At 46.7% G+C, this 17,781-nt stretch overlaps 1 protein-coding gene across 9 annotated transcripts in view; it reads right to left on the reverse strand.

The window, feature by feature from the left end:
• Abcc8 (ATP binding cassette subfamily C member 8) overlaps window positions 1-17,781 on the reverse strand; it is a 73,955-nt gene that overhangs the window by 51,807 nt on the left and 4,367 nt on the right. For 6 of the 9 annotated variants that reach the window (XM_076844239.2, XM_076844237.2, XM_076844238.2 and 3 more), the window contains exons 3-7: window positions 17,006-17,127; window positions 11,907-12,073; window positions 9,990-10,232; window positions 8,922-9,110; window positions 802-966 (exon numbers count right to left, since the gene is read on the reverse strand). In XM_076844239.2, the coding sequence (XP_076700354.1) occupies window positions 802-966; window positions 8,922-9,110; window positions 9,990-10,232; window positions 11,907-12,073; window positions 17,006-17,127 (886 nt within the window). The remainder of the gene's footprint in view (window positions 1-801; window positions 967-8,921; window positions 9,111-9,989; window positions 10,233-11,906; window positions 12,074-17,005; window positions 17,128-17,781) is intronic. The other 3 variants (XM_076844241.2, XM_076844240.2, XM_076844242.2) reach the window with 2 other exon arrangements.

Here is a 17,781-nt window from a genome sequence, read left to right on the forward strand (position 1 = left end):
GTGTATGGCAGAATCATTTGGCTGTCCACTCTCCCCATTGCACAAAGGGAGCAAGCAGCACACGTGGTCTCAGATGATTGTGTAGCTGCTGTATCCGTTCTGACTAAATGTGAAAAATTAACAAACTCCTGTTCTCTTTAAACTACTCTCCTAGAGGGAGGGTTCTCTTTCCAAACACTGAATCAGAATTCTAATGGAAACACTGTGGCCTGAAGTACCCTTATCACCACCATCTTCAAAGGGGCCTTGAATCCTCCCTGGCTTTGATGATCCTTCCCAGCAACTCTGAGAAGAAATCCACAGAAGGCAGGACCAAGAGTTTACACTTAAATGACACATCAGACTGACAAGTCTCTCTCATTAGTGACCCCAGATTTAAGAGCTCAAATAGATCTTAGTAGAGGCTAGGTAGATCTTCCATGTCTAACACATATCTGTTTTTGCACCCAAAGAAGATTATTTGGTAGCACTGGAACAGCACCCAGAGAACGATTCTGAGGTTGCGTCTGCACTCAGCAAGAATGCCATGATTGACTGATGGGTGATGTCTGCCACGTTCAAGGGTACAGAGGCCCAAGGGCTGAGCAGTGGACATCCCAGGTCTAGTCCAAGGCAGAACCAGAGCCAGAAGTACTTACTACATGGCCCAGTTCCCACTTTTCATTATCCCATACTGCTTTCCTAATCATTATTTCCAAACACTAATGAAAGGCAACAGATATAAATTCACAGCAGAGTTTTTCTTGAGCAAACAATGCAGTTCTTATTGTGAAGTGAAAAAAAAAATCATCATCCAAGTACCTGTATTGCTCCCCTCAAGTTAATTCCAGTTTCAATGGCCACATAGTAGGATGCTTGTAGAAATGTCCTTTGCAGTAGGAGGGCAAGGAACAGAAGCACGGCTAAGACGTAGGCATTAGCAAGGAACTCTTGGGATGAGACAAAATAAACTCCGAGGAATTGTGTCTGTTGGAAAAGAATGTTCAGAGGTAGTGCCATTGCCAGCAAAATGACAACATCAGTATGTATCCCTGCGCCATCATGGCCGTGATTAGTAAAAGACCCCTTGCTTGCAAAGCCTTGTGCAATTGTTTATGAGTGAAAAATCCGACTGGTAAGTCCAACTATACGTTCTGCTAACTACAAGGAGGGCAGCTTGTACCCTCCTCATCTTCCACTTGGCGGAAGAGAATGAGGCCTAGTTCTAATCTCAGACCCATAAATATGATTCTCGGCATTGTGGCCCAGGAGAGATGACTCTGAATGGAACAAGAATAAATAGAGCAAATCACAGAGAAGCCAAATCCAGAACTGTTAGAGCAAATCCCATGATGTGTTCTCTGCTGCAGAAATGCAATCAGCATCTGCCTTGTCCCCTACTTACCAACAGCCTGTTGTGCGGTAACTTCTGGGCAGAAAAGACCAGTGGGAAACCTGGCACTGTGATGCTCCCGGGGGAAAGATGGGAACTCAGTGCTTACAATAGACTAAAAAGATTTCAGATCTAAGCCCCTGCGGGCCCAGCTGTGGGTTCCCAGGACCCCTCCTTTCAAATGGAGGTTCTTTCTCTGCACTTTTAGCAAGATTTCAGATAATACCCAGTGAAGGAAAACATTTTGCCTTTGTTGCTAAAGATACACAGAACAACAGTGTGTCTGTTTCCAAATTCAGCATCACTAGCTCCCAGGAAAACTTTGATCTTGATAAGTTTATCCCTCTCCAGCCGATGCACATCAATATTTCCACGAAGACAGAACTGTCCCCTTCCTGAGACTCTGCCCTGAACTTTGCATGCTATTTGGAAGGGTGTGGGAGCTGCTGCAGGGTAAAAAAGAAAAGAATATAGTGATGAGAAGGAGCACAAGGGCATGTCCCCAGCCAGGATCAAGCTGAGTGGGGCAGGGCTCTCAGTGGAGAAATTCCTGGATCCAGAAATTCCTGGATCTTGGCTATAGAGCTTCCTGATGGCAGAAAGACCCCACTCTTGGTTTAAGAGGGGCACTCCAAACCAGCTCTCATTGCTCTCTGAAACTGTCTGGTCTTGCTTATAGATGTACCTCTTAGCTTGGAGGGATGGGGTCTCTCTCTGTTGAGGGAACAGGAAAAAGACACAGGGAGACCACTGAGGGATATATGCAAGACACCAGACAAAGGCCCTACCATGGATGGACCTCTGGGATCTCTGTCCTATTTACTTATGAACCAGAGGGAAAGACAGAGGCAGGAGGTAGAAGGTAGAATGGCAAAGATGAGTTGGTGGCAGCAAAAGGGACCTTAAAATTAGGCCACAGAGGAGAGACTCGATTTTACAAGGGAAGAAGGGGCAGGCAATAGGGTCAGGTGTAGACTTCATTCTCACAATGCTTCATGAGAAAGGTACCATCATCTGGCCCCATTTTGCGCATGAGGAAATGGAGTCTCAGCATGGTTAAATGGCTGTGCCCAGGCCACATGCGGGTCAGGAGACAACATATGGATATGAATCGGTGTGATCTCAAGACATTAACAGAGACCCACCACCTAAGCCTCATCCAGCCCATTTACCCTGAGTCAATCCCTGACAGGTGCCTGGCTCAGGACACCCAGGCCTATTTAACATGCCCTGGGAATTTTCTGTTCCACCAAGCCTTTACAGAGACCCAGCTCTGGACAGTAGAATCCATTATTTTAAAACAACAAAACACTTCATGGGCATTGTCCCAAGGGAACTAATTTAACATAAGGAAATAGTTGTTTGTCTCTAAATTAGGGTAAGAGGAGATACAAACCTCACACAAATGTCTAGCCTTTGGGAATGGTTGGGGACATTATGATATTCATGGGAACACAGTGCACCCAAGACTACCCATCAGCAGGAGAGCTCTTGAACAGCATGGAACGCCATATGTGCTGTGTCACAGCAACGAAGAGACTCACAGGCTGAAGAGTGAGGGCAGGAGAGGTCAGCTGAGCACACGTGTTGGCTAGATTGAGAGTGGTCCTCAATATTTGTACACTTTTAAAAAGCAACAAATTCTCTATGGCGGCTCTAAAGGCAAAATCTTGGTTCTTCTCTCCCCTAAAACACACCTTAGGCCTCTCCCGCAAAAAACAACAACAGCAACAAATTTCTGTGGGTCAAGAATTTTGTGACCCATTTAGAAGGGAAAAAAAAATGACAATCTTGCTCCGGTGTGAGTCATTAGGTCATGATCATACAGAGGGATGACTGGAATTGTCCCCTTCTGTGTGCTTTGGAGCTTAAAGATGGTCACTTCGGTTCTTGCTTTCTATTTTTACAGGGGTCAAAAGGTGAGTTTTCCATCTGGGAAGCCCTGGGAAAAACCCTAAAACTATCTTTTTTGACCACAGAATATCTGACATTGTCGTCATTGTCTCTTGAAGGAGACAGTTTCAACACTAAGAGTTCTCACTCGAGCTGGAATGGCAATTATTAAGAACATGAGGAGTAATAACTGCTGGTGAGGATGTGGGGAAGAAGGTCCACGCTTACACTGTCGGTGGGACTGCAGTGCGGAGACTCCTCAAAACACTAGGAATGGAACCACCATATGACCCAGCTATCCCACACCTCGATTTTATCCTGAAGAATTAAAATCAGCGTACAATAGTAATTCAGTCACTTCAATGTTTAGAGCAGCTCATTTCCTAATAGCCAAACTATGGAATCAATCTAGATGCCTGTCAGTAGATGAAAGGATCAAGAGAATGTGGTATGCATACACAACGGAGTGTTTCTCAGCCATAAGAAAAATGAAATAAGAGCATTTGCTGGTAAACGGATGGAAATGGAGAACATCATGCTAAGTGAAATAAGAAAGACTCAGAAAATTAGGAGTTGAATGTTTTCTCTCAGATGCGGAAGCCAGAACAAAATAAAGGAAAGAGGGCAGTAGAGGAAGGGATTGGATATCATAAGGATACAGGGAAGATCAGTGGGGTAGAAGGAGAATGAGAGGGAGGGAGGAAGGAAAGGAAAAGGGAAAGAAAATGGAATGAATTTAACAAAATATGTTATATTCATATATAAAGGTACCAAAGGGAATTTCACCTTTATGTATATGTAGAAGAAAGGAAGTTTAGAAGAGAAGGGAAGGGAGAATATGGGGAGGGAGGAGGGGAGGAAAGTGGGGCATGGGGATGGAAGTCCAATTCTTTGCACATGTGATTTTGTCAAAATGATCCCAAATACTAAGTATAATTATAATGCTCTAATAAATATTTTTTAATTCAAAAAAGAGACAGTTTCAAAGGGATGGAACCTGGAATACCTAGGTTTTGGTTAAGAAGTAGGAAACAGGCTAGCCAAGAGGTGGGGTTCTGCCTAGTGGGAAGAGAGCCCTGAGACAAGGGGTGTGAGTACACTGGCCAGCACCCTGAAGGCCCCACAGCTGGAGAGAAAAGACCAAGGACCACAGCTTGACATTCGTGGCAGATAAAATCTCTGGAAGCGGTATGTCCTAGTTTTGCATTTTCACATGCTCTCAGGGAAGAAGCTATGTTTGTTTCCAGGGCTTTTCCCTGGAAAATAAATACTTTTTAAAATTAACCAAAGCTTCTGATCTTTATGCCCCATGGACTTTCTACAGAAGTTGTTGCACACGTCCCCATTTGGCAGTTGAGACCTACAGAATGTAAGTGACTGCTGAAGAGCATAATGAGGATTAGTTGCAGAGGTGGAACCAGAATTCAGGACTCCCGCCTCTATGGTTCTGACCCCGTTGTCCTCTTGGACAGAGGTATGATTGGAATTGTCCCCTTCTGTGTGTTCTGGAGCTTAAAGATGGTCACTCAGGTTCTTGCTTTCTATTTTGGCAGGGGTCAAAAGGTGAGTTTTCATCTGGGAAGCCCTGGGGAAAAAACTCAAAACTATCTTTGATGGCCCACAGAATATCTGACATTGTCCTCAAGAGCCTGGACCTGGAGGTCATCCATATCTTAGTTTGAATCCCAGCTCATCATACATTAGCCATTGTGTCCTTAGGTAAATTCTTGACCTCTCTGAATCTGTATCCTCACCTATAAAATAAGCCCATCAAGGGTATACTTCAGGGGCTGGGGTAGTGGCTCAGTGGTAGAGCGTTCACCTAGCACATTTGGGGCCCTGGGTTTGATCCTCAACACCACATAAAACAATAAATAAAATAAACGTAAAAAAAAAAAAAAGGGTATACTTCAGAGAGTTTACTGCGAGGATTTATTATTCATTGCAGAATTGATTTTCCCAGTGTCTCCTGAAGGTCAAGCAGGAAGCTGGGTGCTAGGCACATAGAGATCATTCAATGCAGTTCCTGTCTGAACTCTTGGGAGATTCAGGGTCAAGCTGGAAAGAGACAAGGGGTGCTTTGATGTGGGAGCACAGGGTATGATAGAAGCACAGAAGGGGAAATTCTAATTCAATCAGAAGGCTTCCTAGAGGAGATGGCATTGAAACGGAGTCTTGGTGGCTGAGGAGGAGCCAATGGAGTGAAGGTGGGCACTCCAAACCAGAGCAGCAAAGAGGCCAGTTTACACAGATACCCCAAAGTCACAGCAACACCAATGCATTTAAGTCCATTAAGATACCCATAGTGGGGGCTGGAGCGGTGGCTCATTGGCAGAGTGCCTGCCTATCATGTGTGAGACACTGGGTTCGATTCTCAGCCCCACAAATAAATAAATGAAATAAAGTCCATTGACAACTAAAAATTATTTAAAAAAAAAAGATATCCATAGTGATAGCCCAAAGTATAGCTACCCAAACAGGGATGAAAACACATGCTACACACACACACACACACAGAAGGGGCAGGGAGAAAGGTACTCTGAGGGACAAAGGAGAACACACATATAAAACTATAAAGAGAGCTCATTCGGGAACACACTCACACAATTCACAAGCCTACACATTTGCCCAGTGAGGTTTTTAGGCTGTTGAGGTTTGGCCCTTAGGTCCAACCCAGACTGTTCTTTCTTTTTCTGGCTCAGCTGACTGCCCCGAGCAGGGCTGGCAGGTTTCAGACACCAGCAATTCTCCGTGAATCCAATTCTCTCACCCTCCAGCCAGATCAGTGGCATCTGCGGCAAGGTGACAGATTGGGAGTGGGGGGTTGGGCAGGAGAGGGGGATGGAGAGAACTAGATCGTGGCCGGAGTCCAGCCTGGATCCCAGCTTTCCCTAGGGAGTGATGGGGAAGGTGCATCAGCGACCTGTCAGGTCATAACAGTAACTAAAGAAGTCAGAGAGGTTCATCTGTGTGGATGCCAAGTGCCAAGTGTGTCTTGCCAAACTGAGTGTCCTGGAAGTGGGGAGAGGACAGGGCTGCCACTGACAAGGAATAAACAATGGGTGTCCGGTTGTGCAGACTGCAGTAGGATGGATTCAGGCGGGGCTTCCTCACCCAGTCACTGTTCACCACCCAGCATATAGTAGGGGGCTTCCTTCTTCATAGGTTCATAGGACCAGAAAAGCACCTGACTCTGCATTAGACCTGCTGGGAAGCAGGGAGATGAACCAAATAAGCGCAGTAAATGACCCCTTTCCCCCATTTTCTGGACTCAGAAGCCCGAATGAGAATCAAGCCATATCCCAGGCAACCACATCATTGAGCGCTCTTTTCTGCAGATGCTGGAGAGTGTATTTACTTTCAACTCTCGTTTCTATGTCGGAAATTTGCTGATTGTATTTGAGCTGCAGGGAACAAATATTAAATCTGATAAAGCCTGCTGCCATTGAGGCAGGGCCATCTGTCCGAGGGATTTATGTGTTGATAAGGAACTGGGACAAGAACATTCCAATGAGAGGGCAATAAATCCTAGGATTTGTGTATAAATAAAGAGAAAAAGACATGGCAAAGGTAATGCTCAGATGAACTAAAAGTTTAAGTGCTGTTCTCACCATCTCTGGAACATCCTGCTATGCACTCCCACCTTTGAAGAATTCTCCAAGGGTTTTAGGAAACACAGGAAGAAGAGGAAGATGTGAACAAGTTGATAAGGGCTCTGGCCCCTGTCATTTCCCCCTAATATTAACAACTGGCTTCATGTAGCTGTAAGATTGTCAATGGAGAGTATTCTGGGGTTGCTTATGGTTAGACTAAAGCTGACACTTCTGTGAATAAGAAGAGTGACCACTCCCCCTTCTTTTTTGGGCCAAGTAAATACCAAAGGCTCCAAAGGCCAGAAAAGACCTCAAAATCCATCAAAGTTTAAGTAAGCAAAATGAATTCTCACACTATTAATTGAATAAGAAATTTCCCTATATGTCCAACTGCTGTCAAGGTCCCATTCAAACACCTCTCCTCTGTGAAGCTGTCATGACCACTGGCTGAACTAGTCACTCCTTTTTCCCACAGTTTCATGTGTAATCCTCCTTATAGTTATATGGAACATACAGCATAAACATATTTTATTCAGATTTCTCTCTCCCTCACAATCCTTGAAGCCAAAGTTTATGGCTGGATGATAACAGTTAATTTAGTAACTTGATTGAAAGTGTCCAGACTATGGATTCAAATCCTGACTCTGTTACTAACTAGCTTAAAGACCCGGAGAAAGCTATTTAACATCTCTGAACCCCAAGTTTCTGATCTGTAAAATGGGGATAAAAATACATATCTCATGGATATGGATATAGTAATTATATCCCAATACATCTGTTTTTTTAAAAAAAGAAACCCAAAAGAACCAAAGGGTTCTTTTAGAGATTCAATGAGATAACACATGGGTGACCCCTGTGCACAGTGAGGTATGTATCAAGCAGCCACTAAGTGGGTGTTACTGTTGTCAACAGTTCTCATCCTAACCAGTGATTCCATATTCTCACAGCCCCAGCTAGGTCTGGTACACAATAGCTTTCAATAAATATTTGCTGAATAAATCAGACAAATAGATTTGGTACATCTCATATTTCTAACCAAGAATGCTCAGCTGACTAATTCTATCTCCAGAAAAATTAACATAAACCTCCCGAGGATTAACTGCAATCTGCAAGTTTAGCACTGGTGAGATGAATTAACTTTACACAAGGAGTGTCTTAAATTATTAAGAGTCCTACTTATTAATTCTCTGCATCACTTTTGGACTGTCTGGGTTAAAATGTTGTAATGACTTCTTCACAGAGAAAAGAAAACCTTGAGTCTTATAAGGTGCGAGAAGTTTTCCATTTTGTGGTCATCTGAACCTAAGTGGCTGAAAAGAATAAAGTGCCCCTCCGCTCCCAAAGTGCCATTGGCCCTCAAGCAGGGAAAATAAACCCTAGAAAAAATTCTCCTCTCTTTTGTCTAAAACATTTCAATTTGTAGCATCTTTGAAGATGGAAAGACCACTGGACATCATCTAGTCTAGTGGGTTTAAAGTATGTTTAAGCAATGGAACCTTTTGTTAAAGAGAAGCTTTAATGGAAAAGTCCAACATTTTAATAGAACTGGGGGGACTCTGAATGAAATTTGCAGTTGAGGAGAAAAAAGCCCCACCCATGGAGGCTTCCTTCATCCCTCCCCTCTGATAGCAGTCTCCAAGATGCTCCTGCAGAACTTCAAGAGCTAGGGGAAGCAGAATGGAAGAAGACGGAGTCCTGCAAACTTTTTCTGAGTCAATTAGGAGGACCAGGACATAACACACATAACAAACCATAGGAGCTCTAGGCACAGGGCAAACACATGAACTTCCTGCAACTTTCTGATTAACTTCGCAAGAGGAGCAGTTAATGGCAATGATGGTGGGGTAAGCAGAGCCAGGTGTCATGCGATTCTTGAAGCACAAGTTCACCTCTTGGCATTTTGGTTGACCAGATACACAGCATCTTCTGCAGGGGGATGTTGCTGAGGGCTTTGTGCACATGTACACAATGGCCTCTTGCAATCTCATGCACAGCTGTGTAGACAGCTGTGAGATAAACAAGCCTTCTAAAGGGTGCCCTTCCCTACCCCAGGGGCAGCCTACCTTGGGCTGGAAGTCGTGGTTCTCCTTTCCAAGATGGTCCACAATCCCAAAGATGCACAGTGGCCCGGCAAAGCCCAGCAAGTCAGCCAAGATACGGAAAGTGCTGCTCAGGACCAGGCGCCTCCCGAAGGCATGGCAGAGTGCCCGCCAGATGGCCCGGGCACCCTGGGTGCTCTGTGCGTCCTTCCGCTGCCCAGAGAGATTCATAGCCAGGTCAGAGTGGCTGAGGATTCAGTCATGACAGAGCCCAGCCTCCCAGAATGCCCCTGGCTCCTGATGCCTGGGAAAATCCAATGGTTACATCCTCTGCAAACAGGTAAGCTCCAGGAAGAAATCATGGAATCACTAAGAACATGGTTGGGGTGTGTCCTATCAACACTGACAGGGTCTTGATAGCGAAACTGAGGTCAGAGGATTGATCAAGATCACACAGCTGGTGGGGAACTCTCTGATGAGGACATGGCATGTGCCACATTCATTCATCACCATCCACCACCATGTCTGTCTCGGTGTCCCCATGGTGCCAGGGTGGAGGCAGTAAAGGATCACTGGACTGGGAGTCAGGAGACTAGTTCTGCCACCTACCAGCTGTGGGTCAGCTCTGAGCAGGTCATGGCCTTTGTCAAGGCTTTGGCGTCCTCCTCACTGATATGGGGAGATCTCTGCCTGGCCAAACTCATAGTCATTGTAGGGATCAGGCCAATGTCCCACATCCCTACTGAGTGAAAATCCCCTCTGTTATAATCAATGAACTCCAGAGGGAAGAGCATGGGGCACAGGGGAGTCCAATGGGATCACCAGGCCTCAGTTTCCCCATCCACAATGAGGATGTTGAACCAGATGACCTAACTAAACTGTAAGGGCCATTCCAATTGTGACCATCCTATGAATTTTTAGTACTGGACTTGTCCCTGGTTTACCATGACTCAGGACAATCCTCTTTCTTTCACTGGACCTCAGTTTCCCCAGATGTCCTACCAGGGATTTGACCTGATGCTTTCTGAGGTCCCTGCCTGTCACTCTAAACTGGTGTGCAGGGAATGGATGGTGTGGTCACACCCCACTGACCGCCTGGGCATCAAAGGCCTCGCAGAGTCGTTGGTAGTTGGTGAGGGCCCTCATGGCGATGGGCAGTTTCCCAATGGCTCGCAGGTCAATGGGCTTCTTGTGGGCTGTCTTGATGAAGGCATTCATCCACCAGTAGGTGCCCTTGGACAGCAGGTTCACGAACGGCTGTAGGAAGCGCACCCCCAGATCCTGCAGGTCCTCAGGGGGTTTTACCTCCCTTGGTGTCTTGAAGAAGATGTATCTCTGTGGAGCACAAGGCCATGGGGAATGGATAAGTGCAGCTCCTCACCACCCCCAACTTTGCCCGTCAAGGATCAGGGCTGTGACATCCCACATTTGACTTCTAATGGATGTGGCCATCTCTGGCCTGTGATTATTTCCAGGAGAAGGATCCCTCAACACCTCGGGACCACTGATGCCAGGGCCTTCTCACTTTGTAGCTATTCACTGAGGTCCATTCTGAATCCCATTGGCTGGGCTGGCCTGGGTCTAGGCTGGGTTGGGGAAAAACAGGGGTCTCCCATATACAGTCAATGAGATAACATGGTGCCCACAGATCTGAGGGCACCATGGTGTTTCATGTGGAGTTCACAGCACTTGAAGTTATGCAGAGCAGGTTCCAGTCCTTCCTCCTCCACATACTAGCAAGGTATTTTTGGACAGGCCTCATGGACAGTGTTTCTCCGCCTCTACGGGGGTGGAACTTGCTTCCAGGATTGCTGTGAAGGTCAGCCCGAGGGTGGGAATGTAAGGGTCTTTGTTTCCCCTGGATCACCAACCAAGAGCAAAGGAACCAGAGAAATGAAAATTAAAGTAACCCTTTAGACTCATGGGAAGGCCCAGATGAGAAAGGGCCACCACCCTTTCTGGAGGGTGGGAAATACCTATTCTCATTCATTGCAGTTGGACTGCAGACTTTCTGGATGAGCAATATGCAATATTGATTAATATTTAAAATACACAGACCCTTTGACCCAGCAATTTCACTCCTTGGACTCTTTCCCATAGAAATAAAAGCAACAATACATAAAGATACAAGTATTTCAATATGCCCTTGTCTGTGAAGGCAAGAACTTGGCAACAAAGTGAAAGTCTATCAGTAGGGTGAAAACTGAATAAATTACAGCTCATCTACCTGATGGTCTGTTATGCTGCCATTAAGAAAATGGCACTGACTGTATCCGTGTGTTAGAAGGCATCTGAAGTGATATTTGTTGGGTGAGAAAAGCATGATGCAGAAAACAATTGTATAATATGATGTGATTTTTATAAAAGAAAGGGGAAAAGTGTATATATTTTATACATGTGGAGCAAAACAATACTGAATAGATATTTATTTAGATTGATGAGGGGTATTATGTTAATAAAAACACAGTATGGAAAGAAACAGGATTGTTCATCTGAGCTATGCAGGAAGGTGGGGACAGGGTCAGAGGGAGGAGAAGGTCGGAGTCTGGGGTGGAGAAGAGAGAAGGAAGGGGGTGGGAAGACACAGGAGAACCAAACACAAGACATGTGCGCAGTCACGGCTACCCATTCATACATATGTATGACTCTATGAATACATTTAAGCACTAACAACCCTGAGATAAAGAAACTGGGAGAAGTCAGTGCAGGAAGTGTTTTTTTTTTTTTTTCCTCTCTGTGGGAGTCAACCCATTCTTTAACCTCAGCTAACCATGTCCTGGCCCCCCACCCCTTGGGGGGCCTGGAGTAGAAGGATTGGGCCAGTGGAAAGGCTCTCCTGACACCTCTCCCCCCAACCTCCCCTCCCCTTTGGGAGCAGCTGAAGCAAGCTGGCTACTTCTTGGGCTTGGCCAAGCTGCAGGGTAGGGGCTAAACCTAAGGGTCTCACAGCAGTCAGACCCCCACCCCCTTCCCACCCTGACCCAGGTTGTCCTCGGGTGGCTTGCTTACCCTCACCCTGATGACATTGAGCTCCACGAGAAGTAACATCCCGTACAGGATCACCAGCAGCCCGGTGAGGCAGAAGCGCAGCTGCGAGAAGCCAATGGCGTGGTCGTAGAACTTGACAAACTTGATGGTCTTGGTGATGAAGGCCAAGGTCCAGTAGATGAGCAGGGCTAACAAGGAGAGACAGGACAACATGGAGGTTGTATGTGCAAGTTCACATGTATGAGCACCTATATGTGCAGCTATGTGGGAGAGGAGCAAGAATGACATGTTGGGGAGGCAGAGGTGTGCGTGCACACATTCCTGATGAGGGAACGTGCAGGTGTGACTATACCAGAGTGTGTCCCTTTGACGTGAAGTACGTTTATGACAGGCAATGTTCAAAACCATGAATGAGGTCATAAGTCAAACTGGTCAGACGAATCTCCCTTAAATAATAATGAGAATAGGAAGATTATACGTTGAATTTAACTACATTATAGGCTCTGTGCCAAGTGAGCACTTTAAACACATGATCTCATTTATTTCTCACAATAACCTTGTAAGGAAAGTATTGCTGTCACCCCCAATTTATCAAAGGAATTGAGGCTCAGAAAAGTTAGGTAACTGATCCAAGGTCACAAAGCCATTAAGTGGCAGAGCTAGTCTAATACCAGAGGTCATGCACTTATGCTCCCTGCTGTAACGACTTCCCAGTGGAATTTCCAAGCTGGAGAGATCTTATAGGTCATTCAATGAAGCCTGTTTGCTTTAAAGATGAGGAATCTAAGGCCTAGAGAGAGGAGGTGACTGGTGCAAAATTGCTGCCTGTTCCTGGCAGAGAGAGGGTGAGGGCTCAGGTCCCTGTCCGCACAATTCAGAGCCCACCACAGCATGATGCTCCTTGTGAGCCTGGGAAGTAGGGGGCACAGAAAAAATGAGTCACAGTCCTGTAAGGCAGTGCAGCAGAGTGATTAGAGGTCTGCGGCCAGATATGCATGGGTTCAGATCCTGTAGCATAACTGCTGTGTGGCTTTGAAGTAGGCATGCAACCCCTCTAGGCCTCAGTTTCCTCATGCATTAAATGGCGGTAATAAAAGAACCACTCTGAAGGCTGATTAAGCAACAAGAGGAAAGTGTTTAGCACAGTGAGCACAGGGGCACATAATGGTGCTCTTTTGGACATCAACTGTTGATATTTTTATTATCTTTAGATTTCATATTTTGGGCAAAGTGAACATTAGAAACTATCAGTGGATTCTATCATAAATTATCATCCCTTCCCCTAATCCACTATCAGCTTGGGGGGAAAACACCAGCAACAGCTAGTTATGTCATCTTTAGAGGTGCTTTGGCATTGGCAGCCCCTGCCCTCCCTGTTCCTACCGCCACATGCAATAAGGTCAGCCCCAGACTCCTAGAGCTTCTCTCGAGGCACCCTTCAGTGAGTGAAGGAGACCTGCTGCCTGCTCACCATCCCAGGGATGCCAGGCCTGCCCTGGGGACAAAAGCAGAGATCTGTCCAGTCTTACCCTGGACTGAGAAGCAGGTCAAAATATTGGGCCCCACTGCACCACCAGGGTTCAGCATGCCCAGAAGGGCTGACGCTGTCTAGGTCCTTGGGTGAGGCACAAGGATAGTGGGGCAGAACCCCTCAGGACTGCAATGATGTCCCTCAAAGCTTGGTCTGGGCTCCAAGTCACAAGGAATCCATGGCAGGAGGCCTTCCCCTGCCTCCATGACTCTACCCTCCCTACAGATTTTCTCTCAGGCATCAGGACCTCCTAGCCTTGATGAAGGCTGCCAAGTGGGGCTGAGACTTGAAAACGTGCCTCATGTGGTCTTGCCCTGACGCTTAACAGATGTGGTCTGATTTGATCTTCTTAATAACACTGTGGCTTAGGTAGGGTTGTTGTTCCTGCGCAGATGAGGAAACTGAGGCTCAGAGAGCCTGAGGGTCTCATTCAAGGTCACAGAGGGGGTCAGTGGTGGACCCAGGGCCAAGCCCAGAGTCATGTCCACAGTCCTGTCCTGCAGTGCCAAGCCACACATAGCAGCACTCAGCAAATGCTTGACTGAGAGAAGAGGGAAATGTTCAGGAGAAAGAGGCGTTGAGAGGGGGTTGCCACTGAGCTCTAAGCTCTGGATTCCCCTGAACCCGCCTGCTCCCCACTTCCTCTCTCTCTGTTCGGCACCCCTCCCTACCGAGTTCAGTCAGTTTTACTCCCAAATACATTGAATCTCCCCACTGCTGTCCATCCCAGGCCACCATCTGTCTCCTCTGGACCACTTCAAGAGCCTCCTCTCTGGCTCCCCCACTTCCCCTCCTCCAATCTGGCTTCCATAAAGCAATAAGCATGGTCACCTTTAAAACACCTCAATGTGCCCACGTTCACAGCAACATTATGCGTAATAGTCAAGAGGCGGAAGCAACCCAAATGCGCACTGATGCATGGATATCACAATATGGAATCTCCATCCATTGGAATGTCACTCAGCCTTTGAAAGGCAGAAAATTATCACACATGTGATAACACGGATGGACCTGGAGTATCTTATACTAAGGGAATTAAGCCGATCACAAAAGGACAAACAGTGCATGATTCCACTGAGGTCAGTTCCTGGAGGAGTCAAATTCACAGAGACAGAAAGTAGAATGGTGGTTGCCCAAGGCTGAGACGAGGAAGAATGGGGAGCTGTTGTTTAATGAGTCTAGAATTTTAGTTTGGGAAGGTGCAAAGATTTTCTGAGGATGGACGATGGTGATAGGAGTGAAACAAAGTGAGTTTACATAATGTCACAGAATGAATGCTTAACAGTGACTAAAATGGTAAATTTTATGTTATGCATATGGTAACTCACCTCCCCCCACTACTCTCAATGGACGGCCATTGCTCTTCCAACAAAGACCCATGCCAGTGGTGTACCCTTTGAGGCCCTGCCTGGTGTAGGCCTCACCTGCAGCTCCAAGCTTCAAAGCTCAGCTCAATTCTGTTCTCTACTCCAACTACCTTTTTTTTCTTCCAGATTCCCTAATAGGCTTTGTTTGTACTGCCCCAGGGCCTTTGCCCATGCTGTTGATGCTGCCTGAAGCACTGAAGAGTGCTCCTAGGTCCAGCTCTCACTCAAGCATGTCTTTTCCCATAGACTTTTTCCTTGGCCTCATCTGGAGTCTCAGGACAATGATTCTTTCATGGAATAACATGAGCCACATCATGGTTCACTTTCCTATGGATTCCAGACCTATGACCAGACATCAGCTCCTTAGAGGATTGGTTATTTCCCTAATATCCACTGCCCTCATCCCTGTAGTTCCTAGGTGCATCCCCTTCACTTTTCTGCCTCTATGGAGCCTCTTTTCAAGTGGCCAAACTCCAAACAAGGAGACGAAGGGAAAAAGTTCTAGTTCCTTGGGAAAGGACTAATCCATCCATGAGTGGCAATTTGTGCTTTAAAGAGAGATATCACATGCTTGCTGGAGAATGAGAAAATGAAATCACCAGATGCTGAGGGCATATTGCCAGAGGGCACCAGTTAGCCAGGCCCTGGTGGTTAATGCAGGGCTCTCTGTAGATGAGGAACTGCTTCAGAAATGGGAGCAGGGGGCTCTCCGAACCCTCTTACCCTACTTCTCCAAGTGCCCATCCACACTCTCATGGAGGTCTTGGGTAATCATGTGGATGATCCCGATGGAGCTCAGATCCCACCTCACACAGGAAGGGTGCCCTGTGACTAGCTCACGAAATACCTTTGCCTCCCAATGACACAGCAATGTCATTGGCTTAGCACAGAGTATTCTAGACTCCGATATTGATTAAATGCTGTGATTCCTAAAAATCACAGTCTGACTTAATGACACACCCTCCAACTTTCAGATGTGTACCCCTGGTCTTTGATACATAGGCTAAGCCTGAACAGAGGCAGATCTTTGGCTTTATAAGTTTGGCCCAAAGGATGTAGCCTGAGGATCAGAAACTGGAGGCTGTGTAGATGTCAAGTTGCAGCTTCGCCACCTGATGAGCTGGGTAAACTGGTGCAAATCACTTAACCTCTGAGCCTCAATTTTCTGATCTGTAAAGGGGAAACAGTAGTGGGACCTACCTCATAGAATTGTAATGATTAAATGCTTAGGAAAGAGCCTGGCCTATGGTAAGTCCTCAGTGAGTACTGGTATTAGTTTTAACTGCTCTGAGTTTTATATCTGCCTGTGTAGCACAAGGATGCATCAACAGAGCTAGTCGTGGGAATGAAGATAGACAGGCAAGTAAGGGCAGCACCGAGTCTGGAACCACAGTGCACACTTGGTAAAGTCCAGCAGTCACTGTGAAGTCAGAACTTGCAAGTGGGCACTGCTTCCTGAGTCTCTAAGTGCTGGCAAACCTCAGGCTCTGGTCCCGGGGTCTTTCTCTTCTCTCTCCAGATGATTTCATTCAGGCTCAAGCATTAGATGCCTTAGACCCACCATGGCTGAATGTATCTCCTGCCCTGACCTCCCTCTGAATGCCAACTCTTTGATCAACAACCCACCCAATCCTGGAGCTGGCTGTCTCAGAGACATGATAAGCTCAACATGCCCCAAACACAAAACATGATTTTCGGCCAACCCCCAAGTCCTTCTTCTGTGCCATATCGGTTATTAGCACCACCATCACCAGGAGCTCAGGTCTCCCCTGGGAGTCTCCCTTACTCCTTTCCTGGCCCCTGACCTCACCTCCTTCACTCTTGCTCCTGCTTGTTGGGCTGTGCCCACGCTCGCCTCTTTACCAAGTTCGTTCTTATCAGAAGGCCTTTGTGCTGGCTGTTCCCCTGCATGGAACACCCTTTCCCCAAATATCTGCACGCTCACTCTTGGCAGAGCTTCCTTGATCACCTTTTGTAGATATCGATGCTGCCATCACTCTCTACCCTTCCCCAGCTTGATTTTCTTCACAGTACTGCCACCACCTATTTGTTCATTACTGTCTTTGCCTGTCTCTGTCATCAGACTGTAAGCTCTGTGAAGGCAGAGATCTTTTCTTCTTCATTTCTGAATCTCTGGCACCCAGAACAGTGCCCAGCACACAATAAGTCCTCAGCAAAACATTATCTGAAGGAATAAATGAAGATGCCCCCTCCTCCCCTACCGATCAGCAGCTTGGGGAAGTTGGAGGTCTCGATGTTATGATAGTAGACCACGGAAGTGACAGCAGCCATGAACGCCATCCCAGCTGGCATGTACAGGTGAAGATGGCGGGATTCCGTCACCCTGAGATGGGGGAGAGAGAGAAAGAGAAGGAGTGAGAGGATGTGGATATGGTGAATATTCCAGTAGAGAACCCAGGCCTTGGGCTTACTGCTCAGCACACAGTAGGGCCTCGGATGATGACCACAGCTCCACTTCATATTCTGGCAGTTCTGCCCAACCCATACCCCAAGCAGCCATTAGCTGAGGACCCAGGAGTGCAGAAGCAAAGCTCCGAGGGCTCCGTGTTCAGGCCTTGGGATTCACGAGCCTCTCTCCCTGGGTTCATGTTGCGGAGCTTTGGCAGTGGCCACTGTGAAGGCTGGAACCACTTCCTTGGAGTGAACACAGTTGGGTCCCTGTCCCTGAGGTCCTGAGGACAGGGACCTATGCACAGGGACCTATGCATCCCAGCTCACTTAGCAACAGCTCCATTGAACATGAGCGGTACAGGTCAGCACTGGTGATGGGATGACACTGGCAAGTGTCAATATTTGTTGAGCATTTACCCTGTGCTAGGCATGGTTTGAGCACTCGATGGCCATTAGCTCATGTAACCTTCGTAAAACCCCTTGAATTGGGCACTGTTAGTCTCTCCATTTTGTGGTTGAGGAAACTGAGGCATAGAGAGACAAAAGACATCCAGTCACTGCCAGCTCGTGTCCTCCCCACTTTAAT

Source organism: Callospermophilus lateralis, chromosome 2 (genome assembly GCF_048772815.1).
Source record: "Callospermophilus lateralis isolate mCalLat2 chromosome 2, mCalLat2.hap1, whole genome shotgun sequence".
Taxonomy (NCBI): Eukaryota; Metazoa; Chordata; class Mammalia; order Rodentia; family Sciuridae; genus Callospermophilus; species Callospermophilus lateralis.